This window comes from Diceros bicornis, chromosome 18 (assembly GCF_020826845.1).
Source record: "Diceros bicornis minor isolate mBicDic1 chromosome 18, mDicBic1.mat.cur, whole genome shotgun sequence".
NCBI lineage: Eukaryota > Metazoa > Chordata > Mammalia > Perissodactyla > Rhinocerotidae > Diceros > Diceros bicornis.
This window is the reverse complement of record NC_080757.1, coordinates 28203675-28221883: the sequence shown is the minus strand read 5'-3', so window position 1 is coordinate 28221883 and position 18209 is coordinate 28203675. Positions and strand designations below refer to the sequence as shown.

The 18209-nt window shown below is 36.8% G+C and overlaps 1 protein-coding gene across 2 annotated transcripts in view; it reads left to right on the top strand.

Moving 5' to 3' along the window:
• The window catches only part of CLTC (clathrin heavy chain), a 65451-nt gene that overhangs the window by 38842 nt on the left and 8400 nt on the right, over nt 1-18209 (top strand). For both annotated transcript variants that reach the window (XM_058560512.1, XM_058560513.1), the window contains exons 14-29: nt 812-975; nt 5833-5958; nt 6600-6742; nt 9542-9776; nt 12319-12441; nt 13478-13623; nt 13842-14025; nt 14216-14408; nt 14888-15045; nt 15235-15399; nt 15525-15632; nt 15713-15880; nt 16005-16154; nt 16242-16373; nt 16491-16601; nt 17699-17869. In XM_058560512.1, coding sequence (XP_058416495.1) covers nt 812-975; nt 5833-5958; nt 6600-6742; nt 9542-9776; nt 12319-12441; nt 13478-13623; nt 13842-14025; nt 14216-14408; nt 14888-15045; nt 15235-15399; nt 15525-15632; nt 15713-15880; nt 16005-16154; nt 16242-16373; nt 16491-16601; nt 17699-17869 — 2477 coding nt within the window. The remainder of the gene's footprint in view (nt 1-811; nt 976-5832; nt 5959-6599; nt 6743-9541; nt 9777-12318; nt 12442-13477; nt 13624-13841; nt 14026-14215; nt 14409-14887; nt 15046-15234; nt 15400-15524; nt 15633-15712; nt 15881-16004; nt 16155-16241; nt 16374-16490; nt 16602-17698; nt 17870-18209) is intronic.

Sequence of the window (18209 nt, the reverse complement as noted above, 5' to 3'; positions counted from 1 at the left end):
CACTTGCCACATGTAGCTATATAAATTTAAAGTAATTAAAATTGAATACAATTAAAAATTAGGTTCTTCAGTCACACTAGCCATATTTCAAGTGCTCAATAGCTGTATGTGGTTAGTGGCTACCATATTGGACAGTGCAGATAATCAAACATTTTCATCATTGCAGAAAGTTCTATTGGACAGCACTGCATTAAGTTCTTTTCAGACTACTTTTGTATGTTTCCTATTAACTGCATGTGGAAAAACAGCTGCTATAAGGGACTTCATTTAAAATTTCTCATATGGAGTGCCCGCCCTGATGATCTAGTGGTTAAGGTTTGGCACTCTTGCTTTGGTGGCCCGGGTTCGTTTCCTCGTCGCAGAACCACACCACCCATCTGTCAGTTGCCATGCAGTGGCGGGGGCTCACGTAGAAGAACTAGAAGGACTTACAACTAGGATATACAACCATCCGCTGGGGTTTTGGGGAGAAAAATAAGTAGAATTTCTCATATGGAATAGGGTATGATAATTAGATTTGGTATTAGGTAGCTGCCTCCTAACTATTTCTCAACTATTAGAAAACAGTGGATTGAATTATCTGTTCTATAGGGATTGAAGTGCAAATCCATTTTGTTGAACTGATTACTAGATTAATTAGTATTCTTACTGAGCTTTTTGAGCAACCAGTTTTTATTTGGGAGTGTTCAGTATAACTTTTTTTTTTAAAGATATAATTGACATAACACTTCTTTAATTTCTTAAATATTTTTCAGTTCTGGCATTCTCCAGGGTGCACCTGTACTTAATTTCAATTATTTGTTTTTTTAAGGTCTCTTTTATTTTCTGGGATCCATTGTTAACTTTAGTCAGGACCCAGATGTGCACTTTAAATATATTCAGGCAGCTTGTAAGACTGGGCAGATCAAAGAAGTAGAAAGAATCTGCAGAGAAAGCAACTGCTATGATCCTGAGCGAGTCAAGAATTTTCTCAAGGTAAGTGGTTTTGAGTAATGCATTTTCTGGTTGGGTTGAAGATCAGCAGTTCTCCAAGGATTTGATCATAGTTTTAAAATGTTTTTTCCACAAATGTGAAATTCTTAGCCTTCTCAGATTGTGTGCTGAATTATTTCTTCCAAATTTAATACTGTGTGGTTTCCTTTGAAATAGGGAAGGAAATTGCTAAGTAATACTTAGGAATGACCATCTGTTTAAAAGAAGAAAGAAATTGCACTATCTCAAAGGAATTTCCTTTCTTTCACTTTAATTTCTGAAGAAAAATTTCGGAAAGTGGTTGTAGACTCTCAGTGTCATTTTAGAATATCGTCTAGGCTCCTTTTGAATTTTGATATCAGCTTGCCCTCCGTGTCATTTTAAGGAGCCTCTGTTGTATGCAGAGGATTCTGTTGTCTAAAGGACATAGATTTATCTCTGTCATCAAATTAGCCTGCCTTAAGAAATTAATCGTGTATAATTCATAAATCAAAGATAAGATCAAACAGCTTTGGGATACATGAATTTAGTTATAGAGAAGTAAGAATTGCCTATGTTAGAATGAAGAGTAATGGTTTAAAGATTCTTAGCTTATTAAAACATTCCTAAGGGCAGTTAATTTTGTTTAATGTTTAACTTACTTTAGGTTTGTTCTCATACCTACTAGTTACTTTCTGAGGAAAATAAAACTTTAAAATTGACAGTTGTCTATAAAAATTAGGAAAACTAGAAAATTCATATTAGCCCCCAATATATATATTTTTATATATTTTACATTTGTATTTTATACATATGAAATGATTCCAGAGACTGTATATAAAGTTCTTAAGTATTGTCTTCTGGAAGAATTTTAGATTGAAACTAAAACCAAAATATTTATTGTGTAGTTCAGTAGAAAAAAATAGGTTTTTCTTACTCCTACACTGGCATAATTTTTAGATAATCTATAGTTGCATTAGCTGATTGTTCTTTTGAAGAGCTTAATACCTGAGCTCTAGATTAAATAGCTAAACCTTTAAGAGTTTTAGTGTAATGAGATGGTCAAAGTGCTGAAGTCGCCCTACATTTTAGATTGAAAGATAAACTTTTCCCCCCAAAGTATAGCTTTATAATGTCTTGGCCATCATGAACATTCTGAGTAGCCTGACTAATATGATTTGTTTGAACCCAAGACTTTCTGGTGTTAAAAAAAAAAACCTTCCAAAGTAGAAAGATTTGATGCTCTGTGCTTGACTAGTGTACCCGTAACACCAGTTCAGTTCCTCCTTTGAGTATTAGTACTGTTTCCTTTTTTTAAGAATACTACTAGATTCTTACACTGATTTCTTTTTGTTTTTGTTAAGCTCTCAGTTTTTTTGCTGCAGGTGTAATTTCTTTAGCATTGGGTTTTAATATTTGAGTTATCATATACATGTGAAGTAGGACTAAATTAACTACGTTCACTTAATTATGCTCTTCTTGAGCTTCAAAAAAGATCTTCTGGATACTAGCATGGTGCAGCCGTAGGTTGCTTAACCCATGAAGCCTAATTAGATGAGGATTCCCCTTCACACTTGTGAATTAGGTGCAAGTCTGACAAAGTAGGGGAGTGGATGTGGATTATGGGCTTTTGAACCAATCAGACCTGGTTCAAATTCCATTTCTTTTATTAGCTATTGTTTATTCATTCAGTATATGTCTAGCTGTTACCTCAGGCAAATTAACTAATGTACCTCAGCCTCAGTTTCTTCAACCACAAGCTGTGTTGATCAAGTACCTTGAATGCCGTAGGTGTTCAAGTGATAACCATTGTTAATAAGCTGTGTTGATGGGCCTTGGAAGTAAGGTAGAGTTGGCCTACATGTGATTTCTTATTAGGCAAGTTTTGTTTCTTTTCGGTTTTAAGTTTTTCTTGACTCCTTGAAGGAATTTTAATTTCAGCCTGAGTTGGAGGTAAACCTAATGTCTTATCTTTAAATAATCTGAGATGGGGGCTCAATACTAAGATGCTACTGTTGTGTTCAGCCTCACCCCAGTAGTGAGAATGAACGTACTAGACCATTGACTCACTTTCCTTATTGACCTGTAGCTTGTAGCTGCAATGCCGCATCTCGTCATCACTATCATTAAACTTCATTTTGGAAGTACCAGCTGTGTAGTTGACTGGTGTTGTATGTAAACTCTGTGATAAGAAAAATACTTTTCTGAATCTGGTCTTGAACATTCAGGTGCCAATTATGTGCTAGCCACCAGGAATACAGAGATTGGTAGAAGATGACTAATCCTTTAAAGTAGCCTGTGAGCAGGATGAAATGGTGTCATTAGTATCATTTGGCTCATGCCCTAACCTTGTAGAACTGGAGCTTCCCATAGACAGCATGGAACTGTTCTTCAGACCCATCATCTGCTTCTTGCTACCTTTGATCTTATTTTCTATCATTTTTCCGTTCCTGGTTTTGCTTCAACCACATTGGCCTGCTTGCTATTTCTGGATCTTCCCAAACCCTCTCCTGCCCCAGGGCCTTTACTTGTGCCCTTTTCTACTTTTCTGTCAGACCTTCATGACCTGCTCCCTTACCTTGCTTTAGATTTCTGATCAAATGTCCTGAGAAAGGATGTCTCAGATTACCCTATCTAAAATAAAACCTATCCCTATCTCCTTGTCACCTCCCCCATATCCTGCTTTATTTTTCTTTATAACACTTAACACTATGAGACATGGTCTCTTTCCACTACAGTATAAGTCCTTTGAGGGAATGCATACTTTATTCCCTGCAATATCTCCAGTATGTAAGAACAGTGTATACAAGGTCACTAGGAGTTGGAATTAACTTAACAGCAATATCAGCAAGAATATTAGTTACATGAATAACTTCATGTTTAAGAAAACCTCTGGGCCGGCCCAGTGGCTTAGCGGTTAAGTGCACGTGCTCCGCTGCTGGCGGCCTGGGTTCGGATCCCGGGCATGCACCGATGCACCGCTTCTCCGGCCATGCTGAGGCCGTGTCCCACATGCAGCGACTGGAAGGATGTGCAACTACGACATGCAACTGTCTACTGGGGCTTTGGGGAAAAAGAAAGAAATAAATAAAATTATAGAAAACCTCTGAAAGTATTTATATAATTTCAGTTTTGATCTTAAAAATCTTTAACCATAATAACTAAAAGGTAACCTTTTAGTAAATAGTTTAAAATATTAATAACATTACTTTCATGTATGAAATGGTGCAAATTTAGGCAATCAAGAAAATATCCTAGTTTTTGTCTACCTTTTTTTTTTTTTTTGCTGAGGAAGATTAACCCTGAGCTAACAACTGTGCCAGTCTTCCTCTATTTTGTATGTGTGTTGCTGCCACAATATGGCCGCCAATGAGTGGTGTAGGTCCGTGACCCGGAGCCGAACCTGGACCGCTGAAGTGGAGCACACTGAACTTAACCACTAGGCCAGAACAGCTGGCCCAAGTTTTTGTCTGCTTTTTCAGTCTTGAATTTTCCTTGGGAATGTAGTATAGTTGTCTTTGCCAGCAGAAATCTTAAACACACATGCATGAGAATAGAATACCTAAGTAATCTTAGGTTACTTACAAGTGTGTTTTTCTCCCTAAGTGGTAAAATAAAGTATGTAATATTTTATATGTATATTAAACAGGATAAAGAAGATTAGTGTGTTGATCCACTAACTTTTTGATGTTCACTTAGTAGGAAAAACTTGGCCTACTGAAATCTTTTGCATGGGTAGATTAAACATTCTTTCTAGAAGTGATTTTAGCAGCTGTTAGAGTTTCCATGGTGCTAAATAATACTTGCTTTAGACTTTCCTTAATGTGAAAAATCTGCAGCTGGACTTCCACTTCAGATTTACAGCCATTTTGGTTTTTTGTTCAAGATTTCTCATAACTCTCAGATTTAGTTTGGTGTTCTCTGAATACTTCATAGACTAATCTTCAAGTTATTTATAATTGAGTGACTGATATGCGCTAGACTCAGGAAGTATTTTATTCGAACCTTGCAAATAATGTTCTTAGTGGCTGTCATTGGGGAAAGTTCTGTCCTGCTTAGTTCTCCTTCCTTAGTAGACGGTCATAGAGGAATCATTTATTGAGGAATGTTTCACTGTGTATAAATGAATTCCTGATGGAAACTGTTGTTTTTTGTGCTGTACCTTGTGTCTGTGGAATGTAACAGGACATGTATCAGGTAAATGCCCAGTATAGGTCTTGCCTACCTGTCTCTAACATCTATGTCAGTCTATAAGTAGGATTATAGCTTGGTATTTGTAGTGGTAAAAGCAATTGGCAATTTAAAGATATCTTTTCTTTAAGTGCTTTTTTTTTTTTTTTTACCTTATTATAACAACATATGGTGTATTTATTAATTCATGGCCATCACCATCATGCTGCTCCTTGTAGAGTTTGTTATAAGTGTTAGAGGTTAGCCAAATAGATTGGAATTGGGGAAGGGTAAAAAATAAGTCATTAGTTTGAAACAAATGTGAGCCATTTATGCCATAATTTTGACAATGTGACTGTAGTTGTTAAATCAACTCCAAATTCAATTGTGTTACTATTAATGAAAGTCCCCGTGTGATGATTTTATGTCTTGAGTGCCACTGGTGGCTCTCAGATCTTAATTTGTTACTTTTTTTGGTAAAGAATGTGTGTGGGAACGACCTGGTATTTTGCTATGAATCTAAGTATTGCTTAGTAAAAATTTCCTGAAACTGGGATGGGCACTCTCCAGCTATTGGGGCATGATTCTTTAAGAGAAGACCCAAGTTTATGTGAACCTCTCCCACCAGTGTAGAACAGATTGTCATATTTTTACATAGATTTGATACCTCACAGAAGGAGAAAATTAAGGCTTCTTTTTTTCTTTTTTCAGGAAGCGAAGCTAACAGATCAGTTACCACTTATCATTGTGTGTGATCGATTTGACTTCGTCCATGATTTGGTGCTCTATTTATATAGAAATAATCTTCAAAAGTATATAGAGATATATGTACAGAAGGTAAGTAATACTTAGATAACTTAAAAATGTGATCTTATTGTAGATTTTTCTTATACTCTCTAAATCTTCATCCTTTTGAAATTCTGTGCCCAATGGGAATGGTCTGCTGCAGTGGCTTTCAACATTTTTTTTTCCCCAACAGAATCCTTTCTTTGATTAAAATTTTACATGTATGCGAAGTATGTAAAGTAGAATATAGAACTGCTGTAGTTGAAAAAGTTGGGTGGCCTACACCCTACTTACTTGGTAGCCCCTGAGGTATCTGTAAAGAGGCCATAGACTCCAAAGTGGTTTTAAAACCATCTTAAATATAGACATTAGAAACTTTGCCTTCTAATTCCAGAAATAGAAAGGCAGTTTTGCTCTCGTGGAGGACTTTTTTCCGACAGTCTTCCATAGTCATTCTGTCACTTGAGCTTCTTTGGACTTATTTATCCTTTGGAGCAATGCTGAGGTAATTAATTAACCAAGCCAGACTTCCTGCTAAATTCCTCTGTCTAGTTGAAAATTTAGACTCAATTTGTTACTGAATTTTAAAACTAAGTTTACAAGAGGGAAATGAGAGTTTTTTAAAACTCATTTGTGCTTTGCTTATTAATATCATAATGACATTCTTCTATTTTTTTGTTTTTTTACCATAGGTGAATCCAAGTCGACTTCCTGTGGTTATTGGAGGGCTACTAGATGTTGATTGCTCTGAAGATGTCATTAAAAACTTGATTCTTGTTGTAAGAGGTCAATTTTCTACTGATGAACTTGTCGCTGAGGTTGAAAAAAGAAACAGGTGTTGTACCCTTTTAACCTTCATAACTGGGATAAATTAGTAGTCTCTCTTAGCATGGTAATGGAAAAAAACATTAGCTTTATCGGTTGCCTAAAAGCTACTCAGTAACACATGGACCATAATTTCCTGGAGACACCTAATTGAGAAATGATAAGCGAGTTATGGTGCTGAAAAAAATCTCTTTTCTGAAACATTACAACTGTCATAGAAAATATGTTAACCTGCTTGGTCACTTTTTTTGCATGTTTGTAATTACAGCTACGTGGTTTGACTTTATGTCAAACTGTGTAAAAAGCCCCCCTGTATAGTTAGATATGATACTACTATATTTAATAACTAATTCTTTGGGGGCCAGCCCCGTGGCTTGGCGGCTAGGTGCTCACGCTCTGCTGCTGGTGGCCCGCGTTCGGATCCCGGGCGCGCACCAACGCGCCGCTTCTCCGGCCATGCTGAGGCCGCGTCCCACATACAGCAACTAGAAGAATGTGCAGCTGTGACATACAACTATCTACTGGGGCTTTGGGGAAAAAATAAATAAAAATTATAAAAAAAAAATTCTTCTCTGATAAATAGTATGATGTTTCTTCAAGTATAATGAGAGAAAAGAGTTCCCTTTGTAACTCTGGGTTAAACTTATATTTAATTTGAACTTTAATATGCTAATATGAATTATAGATTTTCAATAGAGGAGAATACAGTGTAAGTGCGTCTAATACTTATACCACGAAGTCTCTTTTTTAATGGGGATGTTTTGATGAACTACTGTTCAGAAAGTGCTGATATAGTAAATGAGGTTGGTGGATTGGTATATCAGTGGGAAGTTACTCTAGCTATGAAAAGACACCAAAAAGGCCTATGGCGTTTAATTTTAACCTGAGTTGGTATAGGTGTCTTACTAATGGTATTCATAGAATTTGTATTTGAATGTTTCAAACATGGAAAAATTCATTTAAGGACAATGGAGATATAGAATATAATACTAATTTTAAAAGTTTGAGCCTAGTTTGAATCATTATAGGTCGTAACAATTTAACATTTAGAAAGAGATTTCACGGGCTGGCCCTGTGACTTAGCAGTTAAGTGCGCATGCTCCGCTACTGGTGGGCACCAACACACCGCTTCTCCGGCCATGCTGAGGCCGGAGCAACTAGAAGGATGTGCAGCTATGACATACAACTATCTACTGGGGCTTTGGGGAAAAGAAAAAGGAGGAGGATTAGCAATAGATGCTAGCTCAAAGCCGGTCTTCCTCAGCAAAAAGAGGAGGATTAGCATGGATGTTAGCTCAGGGCTGATCTTCCTCACAAAAAAAAAAAAAAAAAAAAAGAAAGAGATTTCAGTTGTCTTAAGTCTAATACTGAAAACAGTCTCATTTATTGTATATTCCAAGCAAATAGCCAGATAGTTATAATTAGACAATTGGTCTTTAACTGACAAATTATATTGTAGTAAACTAGATTCACATCCAAGTCACTAGTCTAGATGTGCCTTAGCTAATCTATATTCTTTCAGTTGACATGGCACATCTGCTTGGGTTGCACACGTTTGTAGGAGCTTGATTTTTGCCTTTATTAATAAAGCTAAGTGTCTTTACCCTAATAGGAGTGTGTTCCTAATAACTACATGAATTTGATAGGCAAAATGTTGGCCTACTGCTCTTTCTCTTGGTGCTTTTGATTTTTTTTGTGTGTGTATGTGAGGAAGATCTGCCCTGAGCTAACATCTGCCAATCATCCTCTTTTTTTTCTTTTTCTTTTTCTCTCTCTTTTTTTTTTTTTTTTTGGCTGAGGAAGACTGGCCCTGGGCTAACATCCATGCCCATCTTCCTCTACTTTATATGGGATGCCGCCACAGCATGGCTTGACAAGCGGTGTGTTGGTGCATGCCCGGGATCCGAATGGGTGAACCCTGGGCCGCCGCAGTGGAGCACGCGCACTTAACCGCTTGCGCTTGCGCCTGCGCCACCGGGCCGTTCCCGAGTGGGTGCTTTTGATATTTAAACCATGGTAAAAGAGTGTTGGTCATCAGGACCATTGAAACATAAGCTATAGCTTAGAGAAACCATGACCCTTAGCGGAGTGATCATATGAGCATTAGAATAATTAAAACTAGAGCTTCTAAAGCTACCAGATTTTGTTCCCTGTATGTATTTAGGGTACTGCCCCGTTTGGCTGTGGGTAATGTTGTATGTTAATTGTGTTAAAATTGAAAGGATCCTCAGATCATCTGGCTTGTTTTCTAATACCACATCCCCATCCTACCCCTAAACAAAATTTTTCTAAAGTCTAGATTTTTTGTCCAGTATAAAAAAGAACAATCTGTGAATCTATAATCTCTTCTTTATATATCCTATCTAGATAACGTAGCAGATAGGTCTGGGGGAGTATAAAGATAGTCTTTTTTTTTTTTTTGTGAGAAAGATCGGCCCTGGGCTAACATCTGTGCCTATCTTCCTCCACTTTTATGGGATGCCACCACAGCATGGCCTGACAAGAGGTGCCTCAGTGCGTGCCTGGGATCCAAACCCGGGCCGCCAGCAGCGGAGCACGCACACTTAACTGCTACGCCACGGGGCCAGCCCCCTAAAGACAGTCTTATATACCTTCTGTGTTAGCTTGGGCAAATCATTTAACCATCTTTGAGTCTTAATTTCCCAATTTGTAATAGGATTTTTGAGAATTCAAAATAATGCATGGGAAAGCACATTATAGACCGTAAGGTACTTATCTAGTTAGCATGTCAAGAGTGTATTATTTATAATACAGTATGTGTGTGTGTGGTTTTGTTTTGTTTTACTAGGTTGAAATTGCTTCTACCTTGGCTAGAGGCCAGAATTCATGAGGGCTGTGAGGAGCCTGCTACTCATAATGCATTAGCCAAAATCTACATAGATAGTAATAACAACCCAGAGAGATTTCTTCGTGAAAATCCTTATTATGACAGTCGTGTTGTTGGAAAGTATTGTGAGAAGAGAGATCCACATCTGGCCTGTGTTGCTTATGAACGTGGCCAATGTGATCTGGAACTTATTAATGTGAGTACTACTAGCTGAATGTGTAGAGAGAAGGCTGCATTTTTTAAAAATCTTGTTATATAATGTTAAATTAGTGAATTTTGAGAGTTTCAGGTAATAATGGAATATTTTTGGAAGACACATGCTTTTTTTCAAACTTTATTTTCTAATAATTGTGAACTTAAAGTGGCCAAGATAGTAGATCAAATCTGTATTCACCTGTTAACATTGTAACCCCACTAGTTTTATCACTTGTGTTCTCATACGGTTTCTCATACATACATACATATATATGTATAAGTATACACACATATCTAATTTTTTAGCCATGTGAGAATAAGTTGCATACATCATGGCCTTATACCTCTTCAGCGTGTGTTTCCTAAGAATAAGGATACTCTCTTTCATAACCATATTGTAGATACCAACTTCAGTCAGTTTGACACTGATAGAATTCTTTTTAAAATCTCTTTTATTCCAATTTTGTCAATTGACCCAATAATGTCCTTTAGAGCAATTTTTTCCGTCCACTTCAGGATTACATACTGCATGTAGTAGTCATGTCTCTTGAGTCTTTTTATTTTTTATTTTTTTTTTTTGGTGAGGAAGATTGGCCCTGAGCTAACATCTGCCAATCCTCCTCTTTTTGCTTAGGAAGACTGGCCCTGGGCTAACATCCATGCCCATCTTCCTCCACTTTATATGGGATGCCGCCACAGCATGGCTTGACAAATGGTGTGTCGGTGCGTGCCTGGGATCCGAACTGGCGAACCCCAGGCCGCTGCAGTGGAGCGCACGCACTTAACCACTTGCACCACCAGGCCGGCCCCTAGTCTTTTTAATCTGAAATAATTCTTCAGTCTTGTCTTTTATGACACTGATATCATTGTAAAAATAGTCTTTTTTTCCTATTTTTAACTTTTTTGAGGTGAAATTCACATAATGTAAAATTAACCATTTGAAAGTGAACAGTTCGGGGCTGGCCCCGTGGCTTAGCGGTTAAGTGTATGCTCTCCGCTACTGGCGGCCCGGGTTCGGATCCTGGGCGCACACTGACGCACTGCTTCTCCGGCCATGCTGAGACCACGTCCCACATACAGCAACTAGAAGGATGTGCAACTATGACATATAACTATCTACTGGGGCTTTGGGGGCTTTAGGAACTGTTTACTATAAAGTAAACAGTTCAGTGGCAATTAGTACATTCACAATGTGTAACCACCGTGTCTATCTAGTTCCAAGTTTTCATCACCACATAAGGAAACCTGGTAGCATGTTCTCCCCGCTCCCACCCCGCTCTTCCTGGCCCCTGACAACCTCTAAGCTGCCTTCTCTGTGGATTTACCTATTCTGTATATTTCATATAAATGAAAAGTTTCTTTTTAAGAAATAGAATGTTCTTCATTTTGAATTTCTCTGATGGTTCCTCCTGATTTGATTTAGATTATACATTTTCATCCAGAATATTGCTTAAGTGATATTTTGTCTTTCTCCTGCTATTATATGCAGAAGCACCTGATGTCCTTTTGTCCCTCCTTTGTAGAGTCATCTTTATCAAGTTGTCATTTTCTCCATTGTATAATTATTATATTTCCCCTTGCAGATATAAGTAGTCTGTGAGAAGATACTTGAGACCATGCAAATATCCTACTGCATCCACCCACCCCTTAATTTAGAACCTATTGATTCTTCTTAAACCATTCTTAATGTGTGGGTTGCAAAATGATGATTTTCCAACTCCAGCACCATCTCCACATTTATCAGTTAGTGGTCATGTATTCATGCACTCATGAATTCCTGTTTTATTCAGTAGGTTATAATCCACTACTGTTGTTTATATTGATTCTCAAATTGTCCTAGTTTTGGCTGATAGAAATCCCTTCTGCCTGCCTCCTGTAGCTTTGTGTCATGGTTTCATTGTTCTTTGAGCACTTCCCTATTTTCTGGCACAAAAAGTTACACCATGCTCCTTTTATGCCCTCCTCAGCCCTGGAATCAGCCATTTTCCCAAGGAACTCTGATCCCTTTTAGTGAAGAATGCCATTAGCAACCCTGGGCTCTACGTGTATTTGCTTCTGGGATCTTTTAGTGGTCAGAGCTAGGAAATATATGCATCTCTGTACGTACATACATTCGTATACATATGAATATATACACATAGAAAAATAAACACAGAAGAATAGCTAGTAAACTGAAAGCTATGAAGGTGGACTAGCCCTACCAGATATTAAAGCACATTACAAAGCCTCTATAATTAAAACACAGTACTGGTGCATGAATAGACAGACCAGTAGACTAAAATATGAAGTCCCAAAATAGATCCACCATCGGGCTGCTTTTTGAAACTTCCAGAAATGAATAACTATGTTTTTTTCTGTTGGTTGAATTTTAATAAGAAAAATTTGGTTGTGACCTGTTGAAGATTATATGTAAAAGTAATAGATTTTTTCCTATAAATCAATACACAGAGTATAAAGGATAGGAAATAAGCCTTAAAAGTAAAGTCAGTCTAGAAAAAGTCTTTACTTCTTACCTTGAAATTAATCTTTGATATCTTATTTAGGTTTGCAATGAGAATTCCCTCTTCAAAAGTCTTTCCCGCTATCTGGTACGCCGAAAGGATCCAGAATTGTGGGGTAGTGTGCTACTGGAAAGCAATCCTTACAGGAGACCCCTAATTGACCAGGTAAAATTGGCACATGTGTTTAAGGCTTATCTTTTTAACTATAAATAAAACCTTTTCCTTCATCATGTACTGAAATACACTCAAATGGATCATATTTACCTGTGAGAGAAGGTAGTAAAAAGTAGAAGAAAATAAAAATTATACTAAAAATGTATCATAAATGTTAACAAAAGTAAAATACATTTGTCCCTAGAAAATACATCCTAAAGAGATAATTTAATTATATAAACTCTCAATTCATCATAGTTAAAAGGAAAATAGCCAATTAAATATTTTAATAAAGTGATTAAGAATTGCTATTATTAATACCTGAGAAGTGACTAAATTGATTGGAAACATTCAAGACAATGATAAGTCAGCAAAGGATAAGAATTGATGAGAAAATACAGAAAACCAAGTAGGTAAATGTTCAATCTCCCTAGTAGGCACAGACCTGTGAATGAAATGTGGGCTTATAATTATATAAAATTGAAAACATTTATTTAAAACCCTAAAAATTGAAAGTTGTTGTAATGGTTCTTAAATTCTACTGGTACAAGTATAAATTTGGAAGAGAATGGATTGAAGGCTATTAATTTTTCATTCCTTTCTAGGAAGCATTTCTAAGGGAGATTCTCAAGTAGATACAAAGCTTCCTGGAAAAAATATTCATGGCAGCATCTGGGAACCATGCAAATAGCCAAAAATAGAGGAATTACTGAGTATATGATGCCACATCTATTTAGTTGAATTATATGTAGCCATTAAAGTGATAATGAGGAGTGGTTAGTATGGATAATGTTTAAATCAGGGAAAAGATAGAAATTATATAATTAGAGTGATTTTTCTACAGAGTGGAAAGTACACGAGGTATAGGTATATGTGGATTTGTTTAGAAAGACCTTTGAGTGGGTGGTAAATTTAAAGGTGTTTTTTTCTCCTTCATTCTTTTTTACTTATTTCAAGTTTTCTACTGAGAGGCCAACTTATTCTTATTAGATAATATCTTCAAAACCACCTTGATTCTCAGTGCTTACTCACTGTACATCCTCTGTAGGTTGTACAGACAGCCTTGTCTGAGACTCAGGACCCTGAAGAAGTATCAGTAACTGTCAAGGCTTTTATGACTGCAGACCTTCCAAATGAACTCATTGAACTGCTGGAGAAAATTGTCCTTGATAACTCTGTATTCAGTGAACACAGGTATGCTGTGAGAGGGGTCCATTGGCTATTTATATTCAGTCTTTGGTTATGGCCTGTCAGTTTGGGAAGGAATTAAGAGACAAAGATTAGAGAATGTTGTCTGAATTCTCTCTAATACTCTCCTCTTCTCACCACACTTCTTGAGACAAAAAACTCTTTATAGCCACAGTGTTTATTCTTTATGACTAATGATTACATTCAAATCTTTTTTCTTACAGGAATTTGCAAAACCTTCTCATCCTCACTGCAATTAAGGCTGACCGTACGCGTGTTATGGAGTATATTAACCGCCTGGATAATTATGATGCCCCCGATATTGCCAATATTGCCATTAGCAATGAGCTCTTTGAAGAAGCATTTGCCATTTTCCGGAAATTTGATGTCAATACTTCAGCAGTACAGGTAAATCTGTGATTATCTAAGTTGATTTACTAACTAAATGTAATGCCTTCTCTTGATTCAGTGTATGCATTGTCCCGTGAGGATATTTCTATGGCAATAGAAGAGCAATAAAATTTTAACCATTTACATGTAATTGCTATGTAGTAAGACTCATTTTACTGTAACCCTAATTCAAAAATTGGTTGCTTAGGTCTTGATTGAACATATTGGAAACTTGGATCGGGCGTATGAGTTTGCTGAACGCTGCAATGAGCCTGCAGTTTGGAGTCAGCTTGCGAAAGCCCAGTTGCAGAAAGGAATGGTTAAAGAAGCCATTGATTCTTATATCAAAGCAGATGATCCTTCATCCTACATGGAAGTTGTTCAGGCTGCCAATACTAGTGGTACGACTTCTTGCTTTTATGTGTTTGTGACCTCAGAAAATGTACCTAAGCTATGTGCTTAAGCTAAGCATTAAGATACCTGTCTATTATGAATTATGTAGGAGTTAGATAACTGCATGGTTACCTGTGAAAACATTTAGCCCTCCATCTTAGTCTAGATAAAGAGAGGCTGCATTTCGTGGACTCATAAGGTCCATGGGAAAGATTAGTTTTCTGTTTTGAAGTTTAATAAAATTCTGATCGATCTCTAATCTTATAACTGTAAGGAAAAAGGGAATTTTAACTATTCATTTGGCCGATGATAATACAGAAGTGTAATAGAAGTTTTGCTATTTTAGATACATTTCACTGTTTACATTTGTTATTCTCTATAATGTTTCCTTGAAAAGGAAAGTAATAGCAATTCTCTTTGACTTGGGTGAAAAGATAAATGTTGAGATGTTAGTGCTTGGATTTATTTTTTCTTTTTCTATACCTAGGAAACTGGGAAGAACTGGTGAAGTACTTGCAGATGGCTCGTAAGAAGGCTAGAGAGTCCTATGTGGAGACAGAATTGATATTTGCATTGGCTAAAACAAACCGCCTTGCAGAGTTAGAAGAATTCATTAATGGGCCAAATAATGCTCATATCCAACAAGTGGGTTTCCTGTTCAGATTTTTTTAAAGCACGTAAAAATAGTTGAGCAACTTTATTAGCTTAGTAGGGTCAGCATATCACAACTGAAGATTTCTAGGGAAAAATATTGTTTTTCAGTATTAAATTGAGTTGTGACTGTGGAAAGAGGACTGACTTTAGGCTTACTGAAAATGGATTGTCTTTTTCCAGGTTGGTGACCGTTGTTATGATGAAAAAATGTATGATGCTGCTAAGTTGTTATATAATAATGTTTCCAATTTTGGACGCTTGGCATCTACCCTGGTTCACCTGGGCGAATATCAGGCAGCTGTTGATGGAGCTAGGAAAGCTAACAGTACTCGAACATGGAAAGAGGTAATCTAAATACCAGTTTGAGTGAAGAATTAAGATGCTATTCAGAAATGTTCTTTAAACTGACTAATTGAATTAACCAGCCATGTTTACATTTGAGTTCACCTAATTGAAATGTTTTATTGTAGGTCTGCTTTGCCTGTGTAGATGGGAAAGAGTTCCGTCTCGCTCAGATGTGTGGGCTTCATATTGTAGTACATGCAGATGAATTGGAGGAACTTATCAACTACTATCAGGTAATGAACAGGAGTCTTTTTTATTAATTAAGACCTTTGCCACATATTCTTATCTTTAATTGCTTATTTCCCTTATTTAGGATCGTGGATATTTTGAAGAACTGATAACCATGTTGGAAGCAGCATTGGGACTTGAGCGAGCTCATATGGGGATGTTTACGGAATTAGCTATTCTATATTCTAAATTTAAGCCACAGAAAATGAGGGAGCACCTGGAGCTGTTCTGGTCTAGAGTGAATATTCCTAAGGTAACCAACTTTAAACATTGTGAGGCAGCTCTATAGCTAAAACTAATAACTTTAAATTTTTTTTTAAGGCTGTTAGCTAGAATTAGAGACTTATATCTAAAGCAATTAAATTTTTCTTATGCAGGTGCTAAGAGCTGCAGAACAAGCTCATCTTTGGGCAGAATTGGTGTTTTTGTATGACAAGTATGAAGAATATGATAATGCCATAATTACCATGATGAATCATCCAACTGATGCATGGAAAGAAGGACAGTTCAAAGATATCATTACCAAGGTATGTACCTTCTTCAGAAGGTAAAGTCTTCAGAAAGAGAAAGCTCATTAGGAAATAACTCTGACTTTTGGATTTTTCCCATTTTAGGTTGCCAATGTGGAACTATACTACAGAGCAATACAGTTCTACTTAGAATTCAAGCCTCTGTTGTTAAATGATTTGCTGATGGTGCTGTCTCCACGGTTGGATCATACTCGTGCAGTCAATTATTTCAGCAAGGTAATGATTTTTAAATCTTCAAAACTTCATAGCAAGGAACTAAGACATACTTGGATTACTTTTGTCCTTGGAACTTGAATGATGAGCTACATTTGTAACAAACTCTTTATTTTAAAGGTTAAACAGCTACCACTGGTGAAACCATATTTGCGTTCAGTTCAGAACCACAACAACAAATCTGTGAATGAATCACTGAACAACCTCTTTATTACAGAAGAAGATTATCAGGTAAAATCTTTTGGTTCTTGGGGCCGGCCCCGTGGCGTAGTGGTTAAGTCCATGCACTCCGCCACTGGCAGCCCGGGTTCCGATCCCGGGCGCACACCGATGCACCGCTTGTCAGGCCATGCTGTGGCAGCGTCCCATATAAAGTAGAGGAGGACAGGCACAGATGTTAGCCCAGGGCCAGTCATCCTCAGCAAAAAGAGGAGGACTGGCATGGATGTTAGCTCAGGAGTGATCTTCCTCACACAGACAAAAAAAAAAAACTTTTGGTTCTTGCATATATTCTCAAAACTCAGGCTATGATTAGGTTGTAAAGTTGGGTATGTTTTACATTTTAAAAAGTCCATTATCCTGTAGGTTTGTAAACAGTAAGTACTTGTATGCCTAGGATCTAAATTTAGTGAGGTTTTCAATATTCACAAATCTGACTTCTAATTAAGTGCCAAGTTTGCAGAATTTTGCTTAGATCTTGTCTAAGTTAATGCTTTAGAAAAAATGTTATGGTTACTTCATCCCTAAACATTTAGATTGTAGTTAGGGTCGAAAAAGTCTTTGATCTCTTAAGTAATCCATAAAACTTATTTGGTATTAACTGTATTTATTCACTACTTTTCTTGCCCAGTACCATATTAGCATCTGTCTTGTAACAAAATTTCCCTTGTGAAGGATTTCAAACACAAAAAATGAGAGTTAAGGTTGAGCTAGTTGCTTTTCTTTCTTTTACTGTCAACATGATTTTCTTGTAGGCTCAGATCCCATGCTGATATGTATGACTGAATATCATGTTCAGTTGTATCAGGAGTTTCCCTAGAGCATAAAATCTTACCCTCCAAATTACAAATTCTCTCAATTTCATAACCATTCGAGTTAGTTCATGATACTGAAAACCTTAGAGAAAACTGCACCTTTAGAAATTTCACAGTACCTTCAAGGACTTTGAAGAACCTTGATACTTGTTCAGATTACAACTCTGTGGTTTGATGCTTGAATCTAGGCTGTCATATTACTATAATGGCTCACTGATCAAGAAGTATAGAACATAAATTTTAAACTAAAATGAAACACTGATTTGGCATTTGTATGGCTTTTTTTTTTATTAGGCTCTGCGAACATCAATAGATGCTTATGACAACTTTGATAATATCTCGCTTGCTCAGCGTTTGGAAAAACATGAACTCATTGAGTTTAGAAGAATTGCTGCTTATCTCTTCAAAGGCAACAATCGCTGGAAACAGAGTGTAGAGCTGTGCAAGAAAGATAGCCTGTACAAGGTGGATAAATTTGGTGGGGGTGGGGCTATTAATCCAAGTACTAGGTGATCTGTGTTAACTCTAAAATGGTGTATTACAAGTGATTATGGTCTATAAAAGTATTAGTTTTGTGAATATGAGAATTACCTTTAGGCCCCCATTTGAGGAGATGGTAATTAAGTCAATTTCTTGAATCTAGGGGCTGTCTTATGTTTATGTTACACCTCTCTTTGTTTAAAAGAAAAAAAAAATGCTTTACCCTGTTTTTCCTTTTCTTTTAAAATTTTAATTTAAATGATATAACTGAGAGGGTTTTTTTTCCTTCTGTATTACTTGGTTTACCAGTTCAGTATGTTTGAGT